The following is a 20828-nucleotide window of genomic DNA, read 5'->3' as shown; positions in this document are numbered from 1 at the left end:
AAGTAAATGCAGACTGCAGATCAGCGTAATTTCTCCGTGTTCGATACACACCATAAGATCTAAACATATCAACTGCTTCCAAATCAGCAACGGAACATAATTGTATTCTTGGATTGCCACGGCCAGTACCGAACGATTTAGAAGATAATTTTAGCAGATACCCGCGTCGCTCTGTTGTGGGAAAAGCAATTATGAAGGACCAAAGCACATTTTTTTTAAAAGTGAAAACTGAAAAGTTTTAGATTTCTTCACAAAACAATGGTTGGACTCTACCGTGGATAGCAAGAACCCATTCGACTCAGATCTCAAATGCAAAGTAAGTATTGCAGCATTGTACATTGTATTATGATTTCCCCATCCCAAATATCTTCCTAAAAGCCAAAGTCGCTTTGAGAATATGTTTGTCGTCGCAATCATTTAACACGGGCTGATTTGTTTTAAAGGAAATAACTTTAGATGTTCATGCGTACCCTTTTAACGTCATCCTTTTAAACAAGGTGACTTGATGCGAAAACATGAGTAAGATCACAAGACGAACTTCCACTCATAAGCATTCGTGCCTTTATTTATATAAGCTTTTAATGCGAATTAACCTATAAAGGCAGGTGACCATATGTGTTCAGACCAAGAATACAAACACATTACATTGTAACACACCCCTTAACTCACATACATATGCAAAAAAAAAAACTGTAACAATGCAGAAGTAAAAGGTACTTTCACAAAATAACTGTGCCCAGTAAAGTCAAGTGTAATGACTAGAGCATGACAAGCCAAACCACAAGCGCTGAAAACTGCACTTGGTCAGCCTCCCCCACATCCCAACTCAGTCATTTACATACTTTGAGGTCGTATGTAATAATTAAAACCGAATCCATGCGGGTTTGTTATACACCGTTTTTACTGTTTTGTCTGATTTGTGTAAAATGGAATACAATCCTCTCTTTAATCTGTAACAATATACAATTAAAGACAATAAGCTATTTTTCTGAAGCGTTTTCCCTCCGTTTGTTGCACGCTTTGTTTTGAGTATTGTTTTTAGTTTTTTAATTATGCGATGAAATGACATGAGGTTGTGTGTGGTTGTGAGACAGAGAATGACACTTCCATCAGCGAGAAAACTATACTTGAATGTTTGAATTGAACTTTTTCGGATCCCCAAGGCAAGCCAGCCCGAGCAATTACTCTCTCCATGCGTATTGTTTTTAATACCTGACAGGACTGTCATCGTCTCATTTGCGTTCATGATGGGAACCAGACAGAAACAGGGGCAGACACATTTAGGAAGGAGGTCATCTAGTGGCTCAGACAATGCCCAAGATTTGCCTAATGTTTTGGTTGTCTCTACAGGTGTCTCCTAAACTCCAGACATTGCTCACATTCCAAAGGTTTTATTCCCGGTTTGGAGGGTCACTAACTTGGCCGAGTGATATGTGGGAATTCGGAATTCTATGAGATTTCAGCTTCTGCGGGAATACAGTAGTTCTTGTGCAAAAGTGAGGAAAAAGACTAGAGCACAGTAAAGTGGGTTTGTCAGATGGCGGCTTTGGCCTCTCTCCGAGCCTTATTTGCACCATGCTGTACAGTAAGTATTTTATTGCATTTCCATCGTAAACAGTCCTAAAATAGCCTGGCTGAACTGCCCCCTCTTACCAGTACCCCTTCGCTGTTTTTTTCTGGTTGGAGTTACACGGCTAGCGGGAAACACAAACCGGATCAGGATTTACCAATCAATACCAACAAGAGAAAAGCAGAACTAACTGTAGCACCTTGTGTAAATTAGTTTAGTTGTTCCACACATCTGTGGTGCCAGACAGTTTCTAAACAAGGCAACATATGAAATGTGAAGACTGCAGTACTAATGAGTAACTTCTCTAAATAGATTCCACATGCTTCCCGGGAAAGCAAAGAAAAATCGGATTATCATTAGCATTGTCTATTATGATTAACTGACTAGAGCATCTTACACAGGAAGGATGGGGAGGAATTATGTTGCATCCACACACTTTCATTCAAAGAACATTTCATTAATTCATTCACTAGTTTTCATTAAGTGTGTTTCATGTCCATCTGTCCATCCATTCGGTTACCCATCCTGCTTAATCACCGTATTACTCCGTGGTATAACTAATCCCCCGGTGCGAGTCGACAATGAAATTGTGAGCCTACTCCCACTGAGGGACAGAGAGATTAATGTCCGGTAATGTTCTTGGTGGGGTCACAGTGAATGAACAACACGGGTAGTGATGCCTTTGCCAGCCACAAAAAGGTGTAGGGTTTCTGTCGGTACACACTATGCCTTCACTTTGTTTACAACGAGCACATATTTTTGTTTTATGTTCACAAATTCACTGTTACTGACGCTGTTATTGTTTGTTAGGTATAAGGTCTGGGATGTGAAACCAGTTATAGTATCCTGTGGCAGGTCAGCAGAATTGACTTAAGAGTTTATTAAAACTAACCAGCCCAGTAAAAAAAAAAAGAATTTTGACGTATTTAGCCGTCAATGGTATTGAATGAGTTAATTTATTTGTCGTAATGTATTTGGAACAACTATAATCCGGCTTTAAACGTTTACCACTTGGCTAATATTGAATATTGCCACTGGGAATAGCTGCAGTACTCCATTGTGCGCTAAGCCACATTGTTATGTCACTGATTTATTTCCAGAAGCTTTTTCAAAATGCTATGAAAAAAAGCAGAGCTGGTCACTTGACCCTTTTTTGCCGGTCAGTTCCCCACACTCCGGCCGCGATCTCTGTAACCGTTTCGGCCGAGACCCGACAGTTTTATCGGCTCGCTGTGACCGAAGCTAAACTCAAAGTAACCGAAGAAAACCGCTAATCTTTGTATGTTGGGTGCTTTATGATTCATTCATGATCATGGAGATCAAGGGCCCCTCGAAACAGTGCCGATTTGTCCGAGGGCATTTTCGTCAGTGGCATGTAGTTTTGGAAGTCTGCTGAGACTCCTTCATGGCCTAAATTCCGTCGTGTATGTATAGCATCTGAAGGATTGTCTTTTGTTGCTCTGTAGACAATTTCTATGTCTCCTATCGCTTCTTTCTATGCCGCTCGCCTCTTTGACTGACAGTTTGTCCACATTCTGAAAGTCCTGGTTTTGTCTATTGTCTGACTACTGTCTGTGTGTACCTCATGAGTCTTTCTTTTAAACATTTTTGTCTCTACACTCACCACTTTATTCTCCGTTGCCTGTTATGCAGTGCCTATATTTATAAAACAGCTGGCTCCTCTTTCAAATTGTCTTTACCTCGCCACTAATTATGAGTTTGCCCTATGGATGTACCTTCAAGTTGAGTATTTCTGGTGGTGGTCAAATTGAAGTCAGATTATTTTTAAGTGAGTCATTTCATTTGGGTTGTCTGTAGTGATACAAAGTTTGATCATGTCATGAAATGTTCAACATTTGGGTATATTCAGCAGGGTGGAAATGAGTGTGTACAAAGACTAAAAATGACAAAGCTCAGGTTTTGATGGTACCGTAATTCTCGTTTTACACTTGAGTGACTCTTGACATACACACAAAAGTTGCTATTTTTTTTTTTCACTGCTATTTTCAGTGACCATCGGCAGGCCTTTATGGTCCGGGAAAGATTTCTTTGAGAGCGCAAAGAAGCTTGAGAATTTAGTTAACGATGATGCAGACTGAGCCAGTGTACGGGAGTATCGGGAATACAGAAAAAAAATATGTAAACCTTCGGATTTAATAGCTGGTTGCGTCTCCTTTGGCAGCAGCGACTTCAACCAAACATTTCTTGTCGTTGCAAATCAAGACGTGCACAACCGTCAGTTGGACCAGTCCCAATACTTTTTCTTGCAATCTGCTATGATGTATCTCATTCCTTGAGACCGCCATGAGTCGCCAACAATAAAGTCACAGATTCAAGGCTTGTGCAGATTGTTTTGAATGAAAGAAAAAACCTGATATGGCAAAAAATAAATAAATAAATAAATCAGAGACTAAACAACTGATTTGAAATTAAAATCTTTCACTTCCCCATGACAGGAGCCTAACAGTTCCAAAATTCTGCCTTCATGTGCGTAATGTATTTCCCCCCCCCCCCCCCCCGCACGCTATCTCTAAAACTCTCGCAAGTTGTCGTCCAGTCTTGTTTGGACCGATCCTTATCAAGCCCTATCTGGCAGCTGTCGCATAGTGTATAACTGATACCAGTTATTTTATATACGATGTCCGTGTATCTACCAAAGGTTGCGTCTAGGTCAGCTGGGCTTAATGGCGTGTGGAAAATATATCAGAAGTTCCGAGTGATGTGGCCAGCTGCAGCCATAAACTTGACCAGTGAATGAGTTGTTGTGTAATGAAGTATTCAGTGGCTTAGTGTTAGTCATCAGTTATCATTCACAGAAATAAACAAGTGTCGCTGGTAGGGCCGTGTTAGCCTCAGTTGCTTCCCTGTCAGGGAGAGTCTCACTCAAATGAGGTCAGAAAAGTGGGAGCAAAATGTTCTGCACTCTACATTGCATTAGTAAATGTTGAAATTGCTTTGAGGATCACTTATTTGCACCTTAGAATATGTTCGAAGCAACCAAGGCTATAGATTGGATTTGTGTTAGAGAGAGAAATCATAGGGCTGTCCAACAATAATGATAATTACAATAATTACGCTATTCTGTGATTATGCAATATCAATATATTGGTGGAAGCAGCAGCTACAGTAACTATAAAGAACTGAAGAGGGGAAAAAATTGCAGTCTTTTAATTTTCTCTCAAAATACTAGCCATGTGACATTTGTCATAATACGTAATAATTGGCGTGGTCATGTCAACCTGAGTACAACACACCAATCATTTAGAAATTCTGAGATTCGTGTGTGTGAACAAAACTCGCATTTTACCTATAGAAAAATCTGTTAAAAAGGAAAAGAAAACACCTTAAAATCAGAGTAAAACGGTTGACACAAAGTGGAAAATGGTGCTGTGGATCGATGCTTCCCCTTGTTGCAAAAAAATTATTTTAAATATTATTAAGTATAGCTTTAAATATTCACGCTTTTCCATGATTCTGCTCCTCATGCAAACAAGAAATTCCAGTTTACTCACTTTTTAAGGTTTGAAAGTAACAGTGTGGTTGTGTTGTTGTGTTTTGTGAGTTCCCCCTTGACATTTATTCGGCTGCTGACTCATAAGTCGACACAAAAGTCGCAAATCCACTAATATGCGATGAACTTTTGGCGTTCAAACTGTTTGCGCTTCGCCCCCCCAGATGGCCCTTTCCAGCTCATTGTTGGGGTTTTGTCAACCAAAGACCTGCGGTATTTAAGTAATGTTAGTCATTTCGATTTTGGGGCAGAATTCAGGGATGGACAATTGCTGCATTGTTTTTTTTTTTGTTTTTTTTTCGCCCCCTCTTCGTGACAGTTCTCAATTTCCTAGCAACCTATGTAAAGCCCATGCAAATGATGAAGGGATACCAGGAAATGGGGTTACATGCACACACATGCACACAACTCAACCTTGTTTTTCAGTTTATCATGTCCACTGCATGAAAAGGTGGTGGAATGTGTTAATTGGTGTGCTAACAGACAGAGGCCTTCTGTTTCAGACATTGAGCAGATAAACATTCCCTTTCCTGCCTTTTATGCCATCAGTTCATCCTGTTATTTTTTTATTTTTTTTAAACTTCCCATTTCCGTGCGAGCTTCGGTATATCTTGTCTCTTTGTTAACACTGTATCAGGTGTTAACACATTCCAAAGTGTTTATCATCAGGTCAAAGTTCAACTAGCGTGAACTTCAAGGACCATAAAAGAAGATGCTTGTCTCTTGCCGCACAAATCTTGTGTTGTGAAGGTCTCCATAAGGGATGAGACGTTGTGGGCGCGTTAACACAACAACCCAGTGAAAACAGAAATTATTTTTCCCGACGTTCAAACAATTCCTCTTGTGTTGTAACACTGCATTCCTTCTGAAAACCATTTAGCAACCAACCCAGATTACTGTATTTAAAGCGGTGATAAACTATTTGCTCACGTCCGTTTCCACATTTACACTCAATGGGTTGTCTTGCACAGGCGTTCTCAAACTTTTTTTTTTTTTTTTTTCTAAGGACCCCAGAAATGCTGCATGTAGGAGGGGCACAGCTGCCCTCTACTGCAGCCCATCTGTGTCAGGGTGTCTTGAAAGGGTCAGGTCTGGGTCATTATGACTCACTTTTGTCATAATTCCCTTGAGGATCATATTTCCGCATTTGAGGGAGAAACGTAGTGCAGGGCTAAGAATGCATGGTTGCAAAATGATCTCTCGGAAACATAGAAGCAAGTGTGTGGAAAATTCCATAAAATTATGCATTAGTCATCTGCTCTGTATATAATTGTCGCTCCTAGGATTTTGTTTTTTAAACCGACTTTGAAGCAAAATGTATCGAATTTTCTGGCTGTTTTCTGTGTTATGCTCGAGTTTTATTCTGTGACTGCTAAGCCCTGAGCCTAACTTTAAGCACATCAGTTATACCCACCCACTTTCACTTTGTGATCCCCAAGAGGCCTCCTTTGGATTTCTGTCATGCAAAAAGAGGTTGAATCAGAACAAAGTTGCATTGAGGATCATCATCAGTTTGGAATGCTTTTGGTAAAGGCGAATGGTCGAGCTGTCACTGATTTACATCTGGCTTCCTTCCCGGTAAAGATTGGCGTGATAATGGGGAAGACTGTGCTTGGCTTGGCGTGTCGAGATTTAAAATAGATAAAGAAAATTCAAATGTTTGAAGTACTGGAATGACGGGTTCAGAGACAGAGAGAAAACTGAAGTGATTGACTTCCCCCCCTTGGAGTTAATGGAGGAGTTAATGTCAGAACAGAGAAGAACAGAAAAACTACACGACTGTATTAAAATCTAAAATAACCTATTTTTAGGCAAAACGATATGCGCTGTAGGTGAATAGATAAATTGCATCCCATCCAAATCTGTACATTCCACAGGTAGTGTAATTCACTCTATTAATACAGTAGGTTGGCAGCATGAAGGCTACCAAGCAACGCTGACATTTTATAGACAAGCAGATTAGTGAGGCTTATGGCTACCTGCTGTTCTCTCCCTGTCCGGCATTGCTGCAGAAATCCACTATCCTCAGATTAATGTCACAATGCGTACAGTATATAGACAAGGAGTGTGCTAACTATTTAAATAAAACAATAAAGCGCGGCACCTTTTTTTCTCAAGAATATTCGTATTTGCCATAATATGATAACGAGCCCACCCTCCCTTATTTTATTACTGGGATGAATGAAATTTGGCCATGAATTCTCTGTCAACCCGTCATGCTATGAATGTGTGTGAGAGGAATGCATGAGTGGTGACTGACACTGACTGTGGCCTTCTCTCCTTGTTAATGGGTCAGTGAGAGACAAAAGAGCTGCTGTTCTTGTATGAAAACCAGAAGAAGGGGAGTAGGTGTAAAACAAGGATGCTGCGCAACTTGCTCTGCATTTTCCTCCCTGCGGGTTAAAAAGGTCACAAATGACTCCCATGTATTTTAATGGATGGCAACGCGACATTTATGATTTAATCTCACATTCTATATACTTGACAATATTTAGTTTTTTAATAAACTTAAAACATTTTTACAAAAGCTGTTCCCAGTACTATGACCACCCCCACATGGCTGCCCAAAGCACACGCATTCATTGTGTGTCAAGAGATCTTATTGTGACAGCTCCATTTAGCGGTTATTTTAGGTCCTACATTACTGTATGTTTACCTCCTTATGTCATAGTTATTATTTGGATTTTAACTCTGTTAGCTCAGAATTTTCCTTTGAAGAACGGATGTGAAAAGGCTCATGTATGGAGTTTGTTAAGTAGAAACTGCACAAACATTTGTTGACAATGTCCAAGTAGTTATCTTTGTGTTTGCAATCATAATGAAATGATAATAAAAGTAAATAGAAGGTGGAAATCTGCAGGCCCTTTTGTGAGAGGAACTTGCCTTTCAGGTCTGATCAGGTAATCAGTTGTACCTGGTGGGCAGGCCACTTCCTGTATGGGAGGATTTTATTTTCATGCACTGTAAGTTGAGTGGGTGTGCCCGCACATGCGTGTCGAGCTGCATTTCAGTTGCAGGAAGAACATGATCTGGTAGGTGTTCTTTTGTGCCTCCCAATATTGTTTTCCTGATTGTTATCATGTTTATATTTGTGAACTGCATTCCCCTGATATTCATATCTGAGATGATCTTTTTGTGGCTCTCGTCTCACTTGTTTTGTGATATCGCCTGATTGATCTTGCGTTGTTGCTTTATTGTATAGAACACACCTCTTTCTGTGACCACAGAATCTTGTTACGCCAGAAGATCATTGGCACATTATTGATGACTGTGTGTAGTCAGAATTGTAAAAGATTTCATTATTTGTTCACGCAACAATCGTACTGCTGAAAACATGGTTTGGTGCATATGCATCTTACTTTTTAACGTTCTTGCTTGTAAAGTGTAAAAAGAAGTTAATTTCTGTAACTTCTGTAAACATATACGCAACAAATATCAATTTGCTTAGTTTGAAGCGAATCAAATCGTTCCACTTCAAAATGAAACCGTCCTCGAATCGTTTCACACCCGATATATCGAGTTCCAGATTCAGTGACCTGAGATATTCTTAGTGCCCCACATCTGACGAGATGTGCTTATTGGTCGGATAAGTGGAAGGATTAGTAACACATGAATGAACATCTACATGAACTTCAACAATTACGAAACGGGAAAAGACATTTGTGAAGATAAGAATGGTGTTCATTAACAGTAAATGATACGATTGACTTTAGTTACACGTGTAAAACCTTACAATCCGTGGCATACATAAATTATTTTCATAAGTGTAATTGAGCAACCGTATTTCATGTGGGTTATCGTCTCAATTGGGATTAGTGGAGATAAACCCATTAGAGGTGAGTGAATGTGCAGATTTTGAAGATGACGGATTACTTCAAGCCAACTACTCCTTTGAGATGTTCCAAGTGAGATAGTGGTGCCCTTTAACAGGCCTCTGTCATGTGATAAGGATATCAGTTTCAACCATAGTGGCTGGTTGCGCTCTCTCAGAATACAAGGGAAAAACACCTTGATGTCAACAATGGCGGTACTTGTTATGATTTTGTTGCTCTCAGTTCATTCATTGTTAAACTTAAATCAACCTGTCGACTCCAACCGTTCCCTTGTTTTGTTTTTTTTTTTAATCTGGCCACCGATTTTTTCCTATATTAATACTTGATTATTAATATGGAACATCAGGATAAAAAGAACCGTAAATGTAATTATATTGCTATGTGGCTGGATAAACATACATTGCTAACATTGAGAAGTTTAAAAAAATGCATAAATCATTACAATTTGTGCTGCTGGAGTTTCAAGGGGTGCTAAAATATTTTTTTTTGAATTTTTTTTTCTGTTCTCCTGGCAGTTGCCTTGTTGTTATGAACCCACTAGATGGTGGTAGAGTCTTTTTAAGACCTCAGATTGGATGGAGAGGAGTATGTCTGGCAAGTGAGCAGACCAGTTTATTTTAGCGACATGGAATGCCCAAATTCTATAATCTGAATTGACTTTTTTTTTTAACGGAGTCAATATTCCTTTATGCCCATCTTTTATTCTTTGTGGCCTTTTAAAATATTCCTCCGTTGTACCATCACTGTCCATTACAAGGTGTCCTCAAAGGGAAAAAAAAACATAATGATATTGGACATGAGTAGAGAGTCATTCCTCTTTCCATGCAACAAAAAGCGCACTGCTCATGTTACCTTCCGGTGTACCTTTTAGACTAGACGGAGCATGCCTTAACGGCAACCTCTTGCATTGTCTGTTATTCAATCTACAAAGCACTTTCTACCATACCTTGATTTTCGAACATTTATTTTAATTTTTTTTTTTTTTTATGTCTTCTCTTACAGGTTTCCATGGCATAAAACCTGTCCGCAAATGCAGTTGGTCTTTAGGGAGAGCTGCTAAGGAGCTCACAACCCTGTTGCCCCTCCCTCGGCCATTTTTCCACAGCCTGAGGGGTGGTAATTGGCAGGAGCCATGCCTGCCCTGACCACCGGAGTGGGCCACGAGCCAGGTATCAAACACATCCCATAGCCCAAAATCTCAAAGACGTTTTGCTTGAGTGACGCTATTGTAGCATGCTTTCTATAAAGCAGTGAAGATGCTCCTGTTGAGCTCAAGTTTAAAATCACCACGCTTCTCTTAACTTCCAGGGCTGTATGAGTTGCTCGCGGCGTTACCTTCAAAACTGAAGCCCCATGCCAACCAGCCAGAGGAGAGCAACTTCCTCAAGGGCATGTTTGGGGAGAAAAGCCTCCATTCACTGTTCATGGTAAAATTGAGGAATATTTTTTGTTTGCATTTTAGATGAGACATTTTTATCCCATTTGGAAATTTAGCCATGAGACACTCTCACCTACTAATAAACATAATCTGTCCCTTCAGATTCATGAACGACTGCAGCATTATGAAGAGAGCAAACCCACTCCTGTCTTGAATGATGCTGCAAGTCTGTGCACTCAAGTAAGTTGTTGAAAGTGTTAAAATGCTAGTCCAGCTCCAAAAAAGTCATTCAACTAATTTCTTGAGTAACATTACCTAGCAAAAATGAAGTACTGTGCTGTACTGTACAGTTCTCAAAAGGTTATAAAAGAAGAACCCCTTTTATTTATTTATTTATTTATTTTGATTAATTTAAATTTTTTTTTTAGTTGTCCGAGGAGCTTCAAGGGAAATCAGATGTAACAGAAGTGAATGAGCTTCTCAAGCTTTTGGCCATGCCCCACTTGAAGGTGAGGATTTTTACTAGCTCAGTAGCCAACAACTCTCTCTACAAAAAAAAAAAAGTGTTGAAATCATTATGTCATTGCTATATTTGATCCTTTCCTCTTGCTATGGATGTATTCTTGTGCTTTTTAGAGCCTTCTGGCAGTCCATGACGTAGTTGCACAAAAAAGCTATGACCCTGAACTACCTCCAATGCCTGAAGACCTCAACGATGATGAGGATTCTGTGAAGATCATAAGACTAGTTAAAAACAAGGAGCCCCTTGTAAGTAACTCATTCTATCATTTTAAACGTTTTCTTTATTTAATGCAAAAGTAATGTCCCATTGTTAATTATTGTTCATTTATTTTCACACCTTTCATAGGGAGCTACGATAAAGCAGGATGATCTCACAGGAGCCATCCTTGTGGCCCGAATCATGAAAGGAGGAGCAGCTGACAGAAGTGGTTCGTTTCAATTCTTACATTTTCCTGTACTTTTCAAAACTGTGTTTGATTTTATGCATTGAGATACGGCATTGTCATTGTTTTTTCATTCATGTATATTGTGGAAACATATACTTGGTATGCACGATAATTACACTGTCAGGTGTAGCTAACCTAAAACAATTCTCTGGACATTTCAACTTTTTTATGGCTAATAGGACAATAACAAAATATTAGTCTAAATATTATTCAAGGCTTAAAAATATTTTATTTTGAAAACTGATTGGCTTCTTTCCATGACATCCACCTATGATGGACCTTTGCATGTCAAGATGCTAATTGTCGCGTTACGCTAATAATAACAAGCTAGCAGGTCTACAAAAGTTATGGACTTGAACAAACCGGTCCGCGGCGGAAAAAAAAAAGTTGGGACACACTGAAATAATGTGCTCAAATTCATTTTGTGTAACAGGCCTTATACATGTCGGGGATGAGCTAAAGGAGGTCAATGGAATCCCTGTGGATGACAAGAAACCAGAGGAAATTATTCGTATTCTGGTATGACTTTTTTTTTTTTTTTTTGGACTTCTCAATTTCCTTTGCCGAAATAAGAGCCCTATTTTTTTATTTTTATTTATATTTTTTGTGCTTTGACCACTTGCATGAATCTTCATAAGTGACTTTGTCTTTTTAGATTTTCCCGGAGAACAGTCCTCAAATGACCTATATATTAGTCACATGACTGCATCTATTTTGTCTCTCCTATTATTCAGGCTCAATCACAAGGGGCCATTACCTTTAAAGTTGTTCCTGCCATCAAGGAGGATGTATTGCTCAAAGAGCCAAAGGTGGGCCATGACTGATTCAATTATTGCATTGACTGACATGTAAATTATTAACTCATTCAATCCATAAGACAAACATAAACGTTTTCAGAAAACATAGTCCTTGCCTCCCGAAGACGTATTTATACGTCATAGCGGTTTTTTTTTCGTCATAGTTCTCATTTTTTGTAGCATTATAACACAATATTCCTAGCGAACATTTCTGGCATTAAATGAGTTATTAAAATTGGTCTCCTGTCATTTCTTAAGATGCAAACTGTTACGGTTGTTAATATTATTATACATATTTTCTATCCCTTCTCCACCTGTCCAGATGTTTGTGAAGGCGCTCTTTGACTATGAGCCAAAAGACGACAAAACCATCCCATGTAGGGAGGCCGGACTCGCCTTCAAAAAGGGTTCCATCCTTCAGATAATGAGCCAAGATGACGCAACCTGGTGGCAAGCCAAACATGAAGGGGATGCCAATCCCCGTGCTGGCTTAATCCCATCCAAACAGTTTCAAGAGAGGTGAGAATCCCTCTGCACACCTCTGCCCTAAAATTGATTAATTGTATTTTTTTTTAATTAATTTTTATTTCTCAGGAGACTTGCCTTGCGAAGTCCTGCTGCAATTCTTCCACTCCACAGGTCTTCAATTCGACGATCCCGTAAGTTTTTCCAGTCAATAAATGTGTGACTTAAAAAAAAAAAATAAAATAAATAAATCCACATTTTTTTGTATGGCTCACATGAACACAAAATAAATCGGGGGATGGAATCCATTTTTTGCTTTTAGGGTCGTGATGGACATCATCCAGTTAAATTTGCCATTTGACCAAAGCCGTTCTGATTAAAAAATAAAAAAGTTAAAAGTCTGTCAATTGTGCAATGCCCTTTTCTATAACATTTCTCATGACCACGTGGAAACAAAACATCAACTTTGTTTGCAATGATTTTTATCTACATAGAAGTTCCACATAACTTTTGGTTCTTTAGACGAACATGCCTAGACCTGCCAATCAGATATCAAAGCAAAACCCCAACAAGACTCCATAACAGTTGTGAGGCAACCCCGCCCTCCAAAACAAGACAATATAAATCAATAATTTCTCATAATCAACCTTATCTTAAACCATTTATATTAATATACATTAATATTTTGGGATTAGGTGTATGATATATATATATTTTTTTTTTTGGGGGGGGGTTATTAAAATGACTCTTCGAACAGGCAATTGATAGTATGTTTTGCTTTTTCAAGATGATGTGGCTGTAGATTGTGGTAGGTGTTTCCCTCTTTTCTATTTCTCTGAACTCTTTTCTGTTCAATTTATAATTCCGCCTTTTCACTAACATTACTCATTTTCATTTCTTGCTTCATTTGCTGTTTCTCACAGTTGAGGAAATTGAAGGTACAACGCCACTAACACCTCATTTGGATAGGGTTGTAATTGTGATTATATTCCGGTGGTCATGGAATCGGAAAAATAGAACAAAAAAAATCTTGTAATCTAACTTCAGAAAATCTAAGTTTTTTTTTTTTTCGCTTCTTTTTTTTACATCGCTAAAACTAATTATAAATGTATTATTATCCTCTTGTGTTGTGCAAACCTTCATATTTCATGAACAATTTTTATAGGACATTATGTACAGAATCTCTCTGGGTCACTGGTCATGTCTTTTTATCTTCAGTAATCTAAATGCATCATTTGATAATTTTAGTAAAACATCACATTCATTATCAGACAATCAGATGAGCAAATACCACTTTTTAGTTCTAGTGATAGAGATTTTGACGTTTTCTATGTTTGGAGATGTGATAGTTGTGGGTAATTTAGATGCCTCGTTAGAACCTGTGAAACAATGAACTAGGAAATGGTCGTCTTGAATCCTGGAACCACAAAAAAATGTTTCTTTCAACAACCCAGTGGCCACTTTGGAGGACTCTGTCCCTCTTTCTGTCCCTTCTGACGCTTCTCTTCCAATACGATAATATGCCTCTCTTCTGGCACCTTCTTTCTTCCTTTTCTCATCACCAGAGGATGCTGACTTTATTAGCGGATCCCGTCTAGGTGAGAGATTTATTCTTCTTTTTTCGTACTCCTTTTCCTATGTATTCCTCTAACTGTGAAAATAACAACAAATACTCTGGGGTTTTTTTTGTCTCAATTTGCCATTTGAAATATTTTAGTTTACTTTCCCGATAGTGAAAATCCTCACTTCGCAAGTTTTGCATTGGCTATCGTCAGAACTGCAGTATCTGTATTCTCTGACACTTTTTGACTAAGCCTGCAATATACGCATAATTTTATTAACGACTGTATTTTTCGGACTATAAAACACACCAGATTATAAAGTGCACCCGACTATAAATCAATGACTTGGGCTATTTTGGTAATTTTCCATATTCAGGGCGCACCGGGTTATAACGTACACCGGGTTATAAGGTGCATTATTGCACATTAATAGAAACAAACCAGTACGGCAAATGAGTCAAACTTAATCCAACTTTAATTCGACATCCATACAGAAGGCTAAATTAAAGGATTTTAAATGCACCTTATATTCCGAGAAATACGGTACAGCACCCATAATGTCCGTATACAGTGGAGCCACAAAAATGTAATACAAAAAAAAATGTATACTCACCTTTAACTTTGATGACTCGTGACAGATGCAGTTACCATTTTGTATAGTTGTCCACTCATCACATGTGTGTTGTCTCTACGTGGCCTGTAATTGAGTCACACCCGGGCGACCACCGGATCTCAAGTCAGCTGCATTCACTGTGGCCCTTAACATGGAGCAAAAATTGTTAGATGTCAATCAAATAATTTCTTTCTCGTCTTGAAAGTGTTCACTTACCTCTTAACTATCTTTCTTGTCGTCAGCAGATTCCTCTCCCAATTGCGTTCCTTACTTTTTACATTGAACCTCAACTAATTTCTATTTCCTCCATATTCATCGACTTTTATGACCAATCAAACTATTTGCTTATTCTATCAAGCCAAGTGTTTGTATTTAAATATTACGTAAAGCGCTGTTCATGCTTTTATCCACTTTTGGGACGGTAATGGTCGCACTTGATGAAGCCAACGATTATCCTCAACTGAGCTTTATATTACAATTTGTGGTATTGGACATTAAAACCATGGATGCATTGGCCAGAACATCGAAACCACTTAACTCCAGACTTAAGTCTGCTTGTATTTCTTGGCACACAAACAGGGATAGAGACATGTGAGTTTACTTCAGTTCATCGAGGATTTATCGTTCACATTTTTAAAATTCTCCTTCCTCTTTTTCTTTCTCTTCATTTTGATGATGATAGTTGGGTTCAGAAGAAGCTTCCGTCTCAGCAGGAAAGACAAGAAGACCAACAAGTCCATGTACGAGTCGAAGAAGAGTGAAATCTATGATACTGCTGATGTTCCCACTTATGAGGAGGTCACAAAATATCAGAGGCAGGGGAGAGCGAAACACCGGCTAGTCATTCTAGTTGGTAAGTTATGTGCTGGTTGATGGGGGTTATTAGTCAGGTGGTCAACCGTATGTTTGCCTTTCTGTAGGACCATCGGGAGTTGGCTTGAATGAGCTGAAGAGGAAACTTCTGATTTCGGATCCACAGCACTTCAGTGTGACCATCCCACGTAAGTTGGCTTGAATCCGTTTTTACTTTATAGACAATGTTTGGAATAATAAATAAAAAATAATTTCTGGCTCGATGCCATCATAGAAAGTCACATACTTAAAAAAAAATGAAAACAATTCATGTAAAAAAATAAATAAAAAATCACACGTGTCTAAAAATATCGTAAGTGATTATATTTTAGCTCCCTGTTGACTCTCTCTCCCTCAGACACAAGTCGGCCCAAGAAGAACCTGGAGAATGATGGTGTGGAATACCATTTTGTCTCAAAACATCTTTTTGAGACGGATATTCACAACAATAAGTAAGCAAACCTGTCGCAGACGTCGCCACACAAAGGAAACCGCTACAAAAACAAAAACATTTGCAAACAAAGAAATATGAAATGTGGAGTCGATAGATGATAAATTACTTTGACTAAGTTCTTCCTTTTATATAGCAATTCTGAGGATATCGCAGCAATCGGAATAGAGGCCCTCGATTTATTATTATTTATTATATTCTTATCGTCCTCTTTCCCATCTCACATCTCAGGTTCATCGAGTTCGGTGAGTACAAAGGGAATTACTACGGGACAAGTTTCGACTCAATACGGTCAGTCCTTTCCAAGAACAAAGTGTGCCTGTTGGACGTCCAGCCTCATGTGAGTGGCCCAAAGCATTCCTCTCGATTTCCTCTTACGTTCGACTCATCTTTTTTTTTTGCCGCACATAACACATGTTTACATCATTTCTGTGGCCTTGCACTTCAAGTCGCTTTTCTTTGCCCTCCAGACATTAAAGCACCTGCGGACAGCGGAGTTTAAGCCATTTGTCGTTTTCGTGAAGCCTCCTTCGATCGAGAGACTGAAGGAGACGAGAATGAACGCAAAAGTCATATCAGGCAAGGATGATAAGGGATCCGCTAAGTCATTTTCGGTGAGTTTTGTTTCATTTTTTTTAATCTAAAGAAAAATTTAATGCAATTTATTAATTATCTATCGGAATACGACCATGGTAGTTCGTTAGCTTTGTCTTGAGCTACCATGCTAATTAAAGGGAAGCCAAAGCGGAGTGTGTCGGAATTTGGATTGAGATTGTTTCAAACAAACCAGCAGAGAGGGGAGGAGTGAGCAGTTACACAAAGGCATGAGTAGAGATAAAGACAAGAGCATACTTTGAATACGGCTTTGCACAGTTGCCTTTTTGCTATTTTTGCTTGCTTATTCCTCACCTTCTTTTCACACCTTCCCCAGGAGGAGGACTTTGAGGAGATGGTGGCAAGCGCTCAGACCATGGAGAATCAGTATGGACATCTATTTGACAAGGTCATCGTCAACGATAACCTCTCGGAAGCCTTTGGCGAGCTGCGTGTGACACTGAAGAAAGTGGAGATGGACGCACAGTGGGTTCCTGTTAGTTGGACTCACTCCTGAGATCGAGACTGTATAACAAGAACTAGAAACATGAAGGCTTTGGCATTGGATTAAAAGGTTGATTTGTGGGAAGATTAGACGACAACAGGCTGCTGTGCTATAAATGCAGCTAAATGCAATTTGTGGAATCTGTATTAATTTTAATCTAAAGTCTCGATTCAGTTCTTTTGACGACTAAGATGATTGCAGTTTGGGTTGAGGCTGTTTCAACGATGTGGGCACTGAGCAAGATTGTAGCCTCGGATGAGCTGAATGCTGAATGAGCCTGGACACTGTCACAGTACTGACAACCTTGCCCGCACTTCAGCAGCAGCAGCAGCAGCACCAAGCAGAAGCCTTTCCTTAAGCATGTTTGAAAGATGAGACTATTAGAAACCAAAGGAAGTGTCACATTTCTTCTTGGTTTGACAACTTACATGTACATGTCTGTAAAAGTATGCAAAGGGGGGAGGGAAATGTGTGAGGCTGTGTTCCTATATTTTTATGCTTATGAAATTATTTCCACTTTTAAACACCGTTTGGTACATTCTCGTAAAGGGCAGTATGTTTAATAATTTTTTTTTTTTCAGAAAAAAGTAATATATTTTCTAATACTTTTTTTAAAAAATATTTTATATGCAGATCAAAAAACGTACATGATCTCAATTGTTGAGTAACTATTTTTGTTGTTGATGCATTGTTGTCCTCACACAAGCCATTTTTTTTGTATGGTTGATTTTCCATTTTTTGCATAGCCTCAATTTCCCCAAAAATATTTGTAATAATATGTTCTAATTGCCTACATTAGTTTCAACGAGGCATTCTGTTTAATATCGCATTTGTGGAATATGAATTTAGCAGCAAAATCCATCTCAAGGGGCGGCCATTTTGTCACTTCCGTCGACTGAAAATGCGATCACAGTAGCTCAGAGCTCAGGTAATGACCAATCTTGGCTCACCTGTTTTCTGAAGCTGATCCATGGTTGGTCGTTAGCTTGAGCAACTGTCATGTTTTTTTCAGTCAAAAAACATGACATAATTTCTGCCCCACTGACATAGCTAAAAAAAAAAAAAAAATGGCTTTTACTGCCTAACTCATATTTCACAAACACAGTATTTCTATCATCAGAATGCCATGTTTCGACTCGTGGGCTTGCATAGAACATATTCTTGTAAATGTCACGAGTGAAGCAGCTTCAAGGACCACACAGTTGTTAGAACTTCAAGTGAATGTTGTCAGAACGGCGTTTGTGCCTCGTCCTCAGCTCGTTTTCGCTGCATATGCCGTGCTTACATAAAATTGCTCCCAAAACCTAAAAACATGCACATTCGTTTAATTGACCTCACCTGTGACCTTAATGATGAAAGTGGATAGTTGTTGCAAATCTGTTAAATCACTCGCTTTTATATTTGCTTATTTATTTCAGAGCAGAAAAGGCTTTTTACGTGCCAGTTTGTACTAAACTTTAAAAGTTAAACTAAACTCGTCATAGTTTTGGATTAAATGTATGTTATCAGAGGTATTTTAACAGCCTCAGCTGGAGGATGACATCCGGACTCCCCCCCCACATGGGTTTGTAAGGGACTTTTTTTGTATTTATTTATTTTTAGCTTTTCTTTTTGTTCAATTGTCCCAATAATCCGTTTAAACTAAAGGAACATGTAATCACATTTTCATGTTGCCCTGTTGGACCTTGAGTCACGTCTTCATATCTGCATATGTACATTCAAGAATTATATCGCTCATTCTACCGGGTATTGGCTACATTTTCTATTAAAAGAAAATCCAACCATTCAAACTTTCTTGGCTTGACTTTTTTTTTTGTGCCAGAGAACAATTGGGAAGTGTAACTTTGGACATGTCATGCTTTGCTGATGTTGTCCGCAACAAATAGTTGAATATATGATCTTAAATGTTTTTGCCACCCCAACAAATTCTAGCTTTGACCCACTTGCTCGTCGTCATCAGTAGCCCAATCCCTCGTAAATCATCAGACATCTGTTAGTGAGAAGCTGCATGGCACGCGCCTGAAAACACAACCCTGTCCCTGCAGCCTTCCATTTAATCGGAATGGACGTGGTGACATTTTTGGCAGTGGCGTGTTGAGGCAGGAGGAAGACATTATTCAACAATGTGTTTTTCCAGAGGAAAACCCTCCCCCCCAAATGACCAGCATTAGGGGGTATATTTAATTTGCTTTTCCCTTGAAGCTTGTATTTCCATTTCAAAAATGTCATGTCAGTGAACAGTGGCCTCAGCCACAGTTTAATACTCTTCAATTATGCACAAACCACTGAATTGGAGGTCCAATGTTTGCTTATGTGCAAATTAATATTCCCCTTTACCACATTTTAATACGCTGCAATTATGTTCTTATGGTTGTGTGCATTTTGCTGTAATTGTAGCTGTGTCATTCTGTATGATAATACACGTAGCATACATTCTGCATTCAGACATGCAAGGATTTTAACCAGCAGTTTTTTTTTTTAACATTCACATTTTGGTACTTAAGTCACTTCGAAGTAATTTCATCTCATATGTCATATCAATCATCTCTGAATATTTTTTTTGCGCAACTATTTTGTTTATATTCGTGTGTTACTTTTTCTGGGCCAGCCCTGCCTGCCTTATAAAATATAGCCACTAGGTGGTGCTAAAGTCTCATAATTTGCACCAGTCAACTACATTGTGGCCATTGACAGTGTCCTCGGAGCCCCAAGACTATCATCTTTAGCATGACTAAAGATTGTTGACTTGTTTAAAAGTCTAATGCAACTTTCACATTATGCCCACGTGATGTAAATTAATGCTGCAGTTTTTTTCTCTTCAGGGGTCATTGGCATACCTCAAGTTCCATTCCTACGATAAAGTCATATAAATATTGTAAATATGTGAATAAAAAACCCTTTTAGACCATTACTATAAAACGACATAAACTGAAGCCTGGAAATTTACTGAAGACAAAATAAAAAGCCAGACCACCAATTACGCTAAGTCATTTTCAGGCAATTACTTCAAGGTGCTCATGTTTCCAAACAAAACATGTTAAGAGTTGTGTGTCTTTTTTGATGATGCTACGAGGATATGTGCAGGTGCAAAGATCACTGTTTACATTTGGACAAATTATTTGGTGGGAGGGACGGTGTGGATAGCACCGCTGACACACAGTGAAAGGTTCTGGGCTTGAATCTCCTCTCGGACCTTGCACAGGATATAGAAATGGATGGATAGAAAACTGGAGAGCACACTAGCTACACCCTTCTGACAACAATGTGACGCAGAATTTCAACAGTTTGTCAGTCAAGAAAAAAAAATATATATATATATATATATATACGGCACATGAACATGCTACGCCACATTGATTGGGAATCATTGGGTTATAAACTTTTTGAATTATGGCCTACCCATTTCCACACATTTCCATCTTCAACTTGTAAAAGACGGTGCCCTTTTAATAACCCTATTAAAGTAACATTGTTTTTCCTCAACTGTACCTGCATGTTCTATCAAAGTTAACAGCCCCAGCACAGCACTAAAAGTGGAGAGTGTTTAAGCCATGCACAGCTGTGGAGGAGATGAGCTACGTTCACACGAAACACTGCGTATGGATCTCTTTTGATCGGGACAATGATTTCACCAGATCGGCTAATAACTTCCTGGCTGCATGTTTGTGCATTAGCCTAACATGAAGGATTTATGCCGGATTGAGCGTGACCATTTCCTGTCGGATTGAG

At 38.9% G+C, this 20828-nt stretch overlaps 1 protein-coding gene across 4 annotated transcripts; it reads left to right on the top strand.

Annotated features, from left to right (window-relative positions):
- Positions 1-51: 51 nt before the first annotated feature.
- Positions 52-18889, top strand: mpp7a (MAGUK p55 scaffold protein 7a). 4 transcript variants are annotated; one of them, XM_088283167.1, is made up of 20 exons: positions 52-316; positions 9917-10083; positions 10223-10341; positions 10455-10532; positions 10721-10801; positions 10929-11060; positions 11161-11242; positions 11694-11779; positions 11995-12069; positions 12380-12576; positions 12652-12716; positions 13310-13330; positions 13446-13460; positions 14088-14120; positions 15380-15550; positions 15618-15698; positions 15908-16001; positions 16232-16340; positions 16471-16614; positions 16932-18889. In XM_088283167.1, exons 2-20 carry the CDS (start codon positions 10047-10049, stop codon positions 17109-17111), a joined length of 1800 nt encoding a protein of 599 aa, XP_088139293.1. In that variant the 5' UTR covers positions 52-316; positions 9917-10046; the 3' UTR covers positions 17112-18889. The 4 variants fall into 4 exon arrangements, with proteins under 4 accessions (XP_088139293.1, XP_088139294.1, XP_088139295.1 ...); XM_088283168.1 differs by lacking the exon at positions 13446-13460; XM_088283169.1 differs by lacking the exons at positions 13310-13330; positions 13446-13460.
- Positions 18890-20828: the final 1939 nt, after the last annotated feature.

This window comes from Idiotropiscis lumnitzeri, chromosome 19 (genome assembly GCF_059441095.1).
Source record: "Idiotropiscis lumnitzeri isolate Australia: NSW breed Sydney's pygmy pipehorse chromosome 19, RoL_Ilum_1.0, whole genome shotgun sequence".
Lineage (NCBI taxonomy): Eukaryota > Metazoa > Chordata > Actinopteri > Syngnathiformes > Syngnathidae > Idiotropiscis > Idiotropiscis lumnitzeri.
The sequence above is the reverse complement of the archived record's forward strand: the minus strand, read 5'-3'. Positions and strand labels throughout refer to the sequence as shown.

What these genes read in the sequence shown, in the direction of transcription:
- mpp7a (XM_088283167.1), top strand. Translation starts at nt 10,047, where the DNA reads ATGCCTGCCCTGACCACCGGAGTGGGCCACGAGCCAG. An exon ending in TATTGCTCAAAGAGCCAAAG is followed by an intron (nt 12,070 to 12,379) that starts GTGGGCCATGAC and finishes CCACCTGTCCAG; the next exon opens with ATGTTTGTGAAGGCGCTCTT. An exon ending in GTCTTCAATTCGACGATCCC is followed by an intron (nt 12,717 to 13,309) that starts GTAAGTTTTTCC and finishes TGCTTTTTCAAG; the next exon opens with ATGATGTGGCTGTAGATTGT.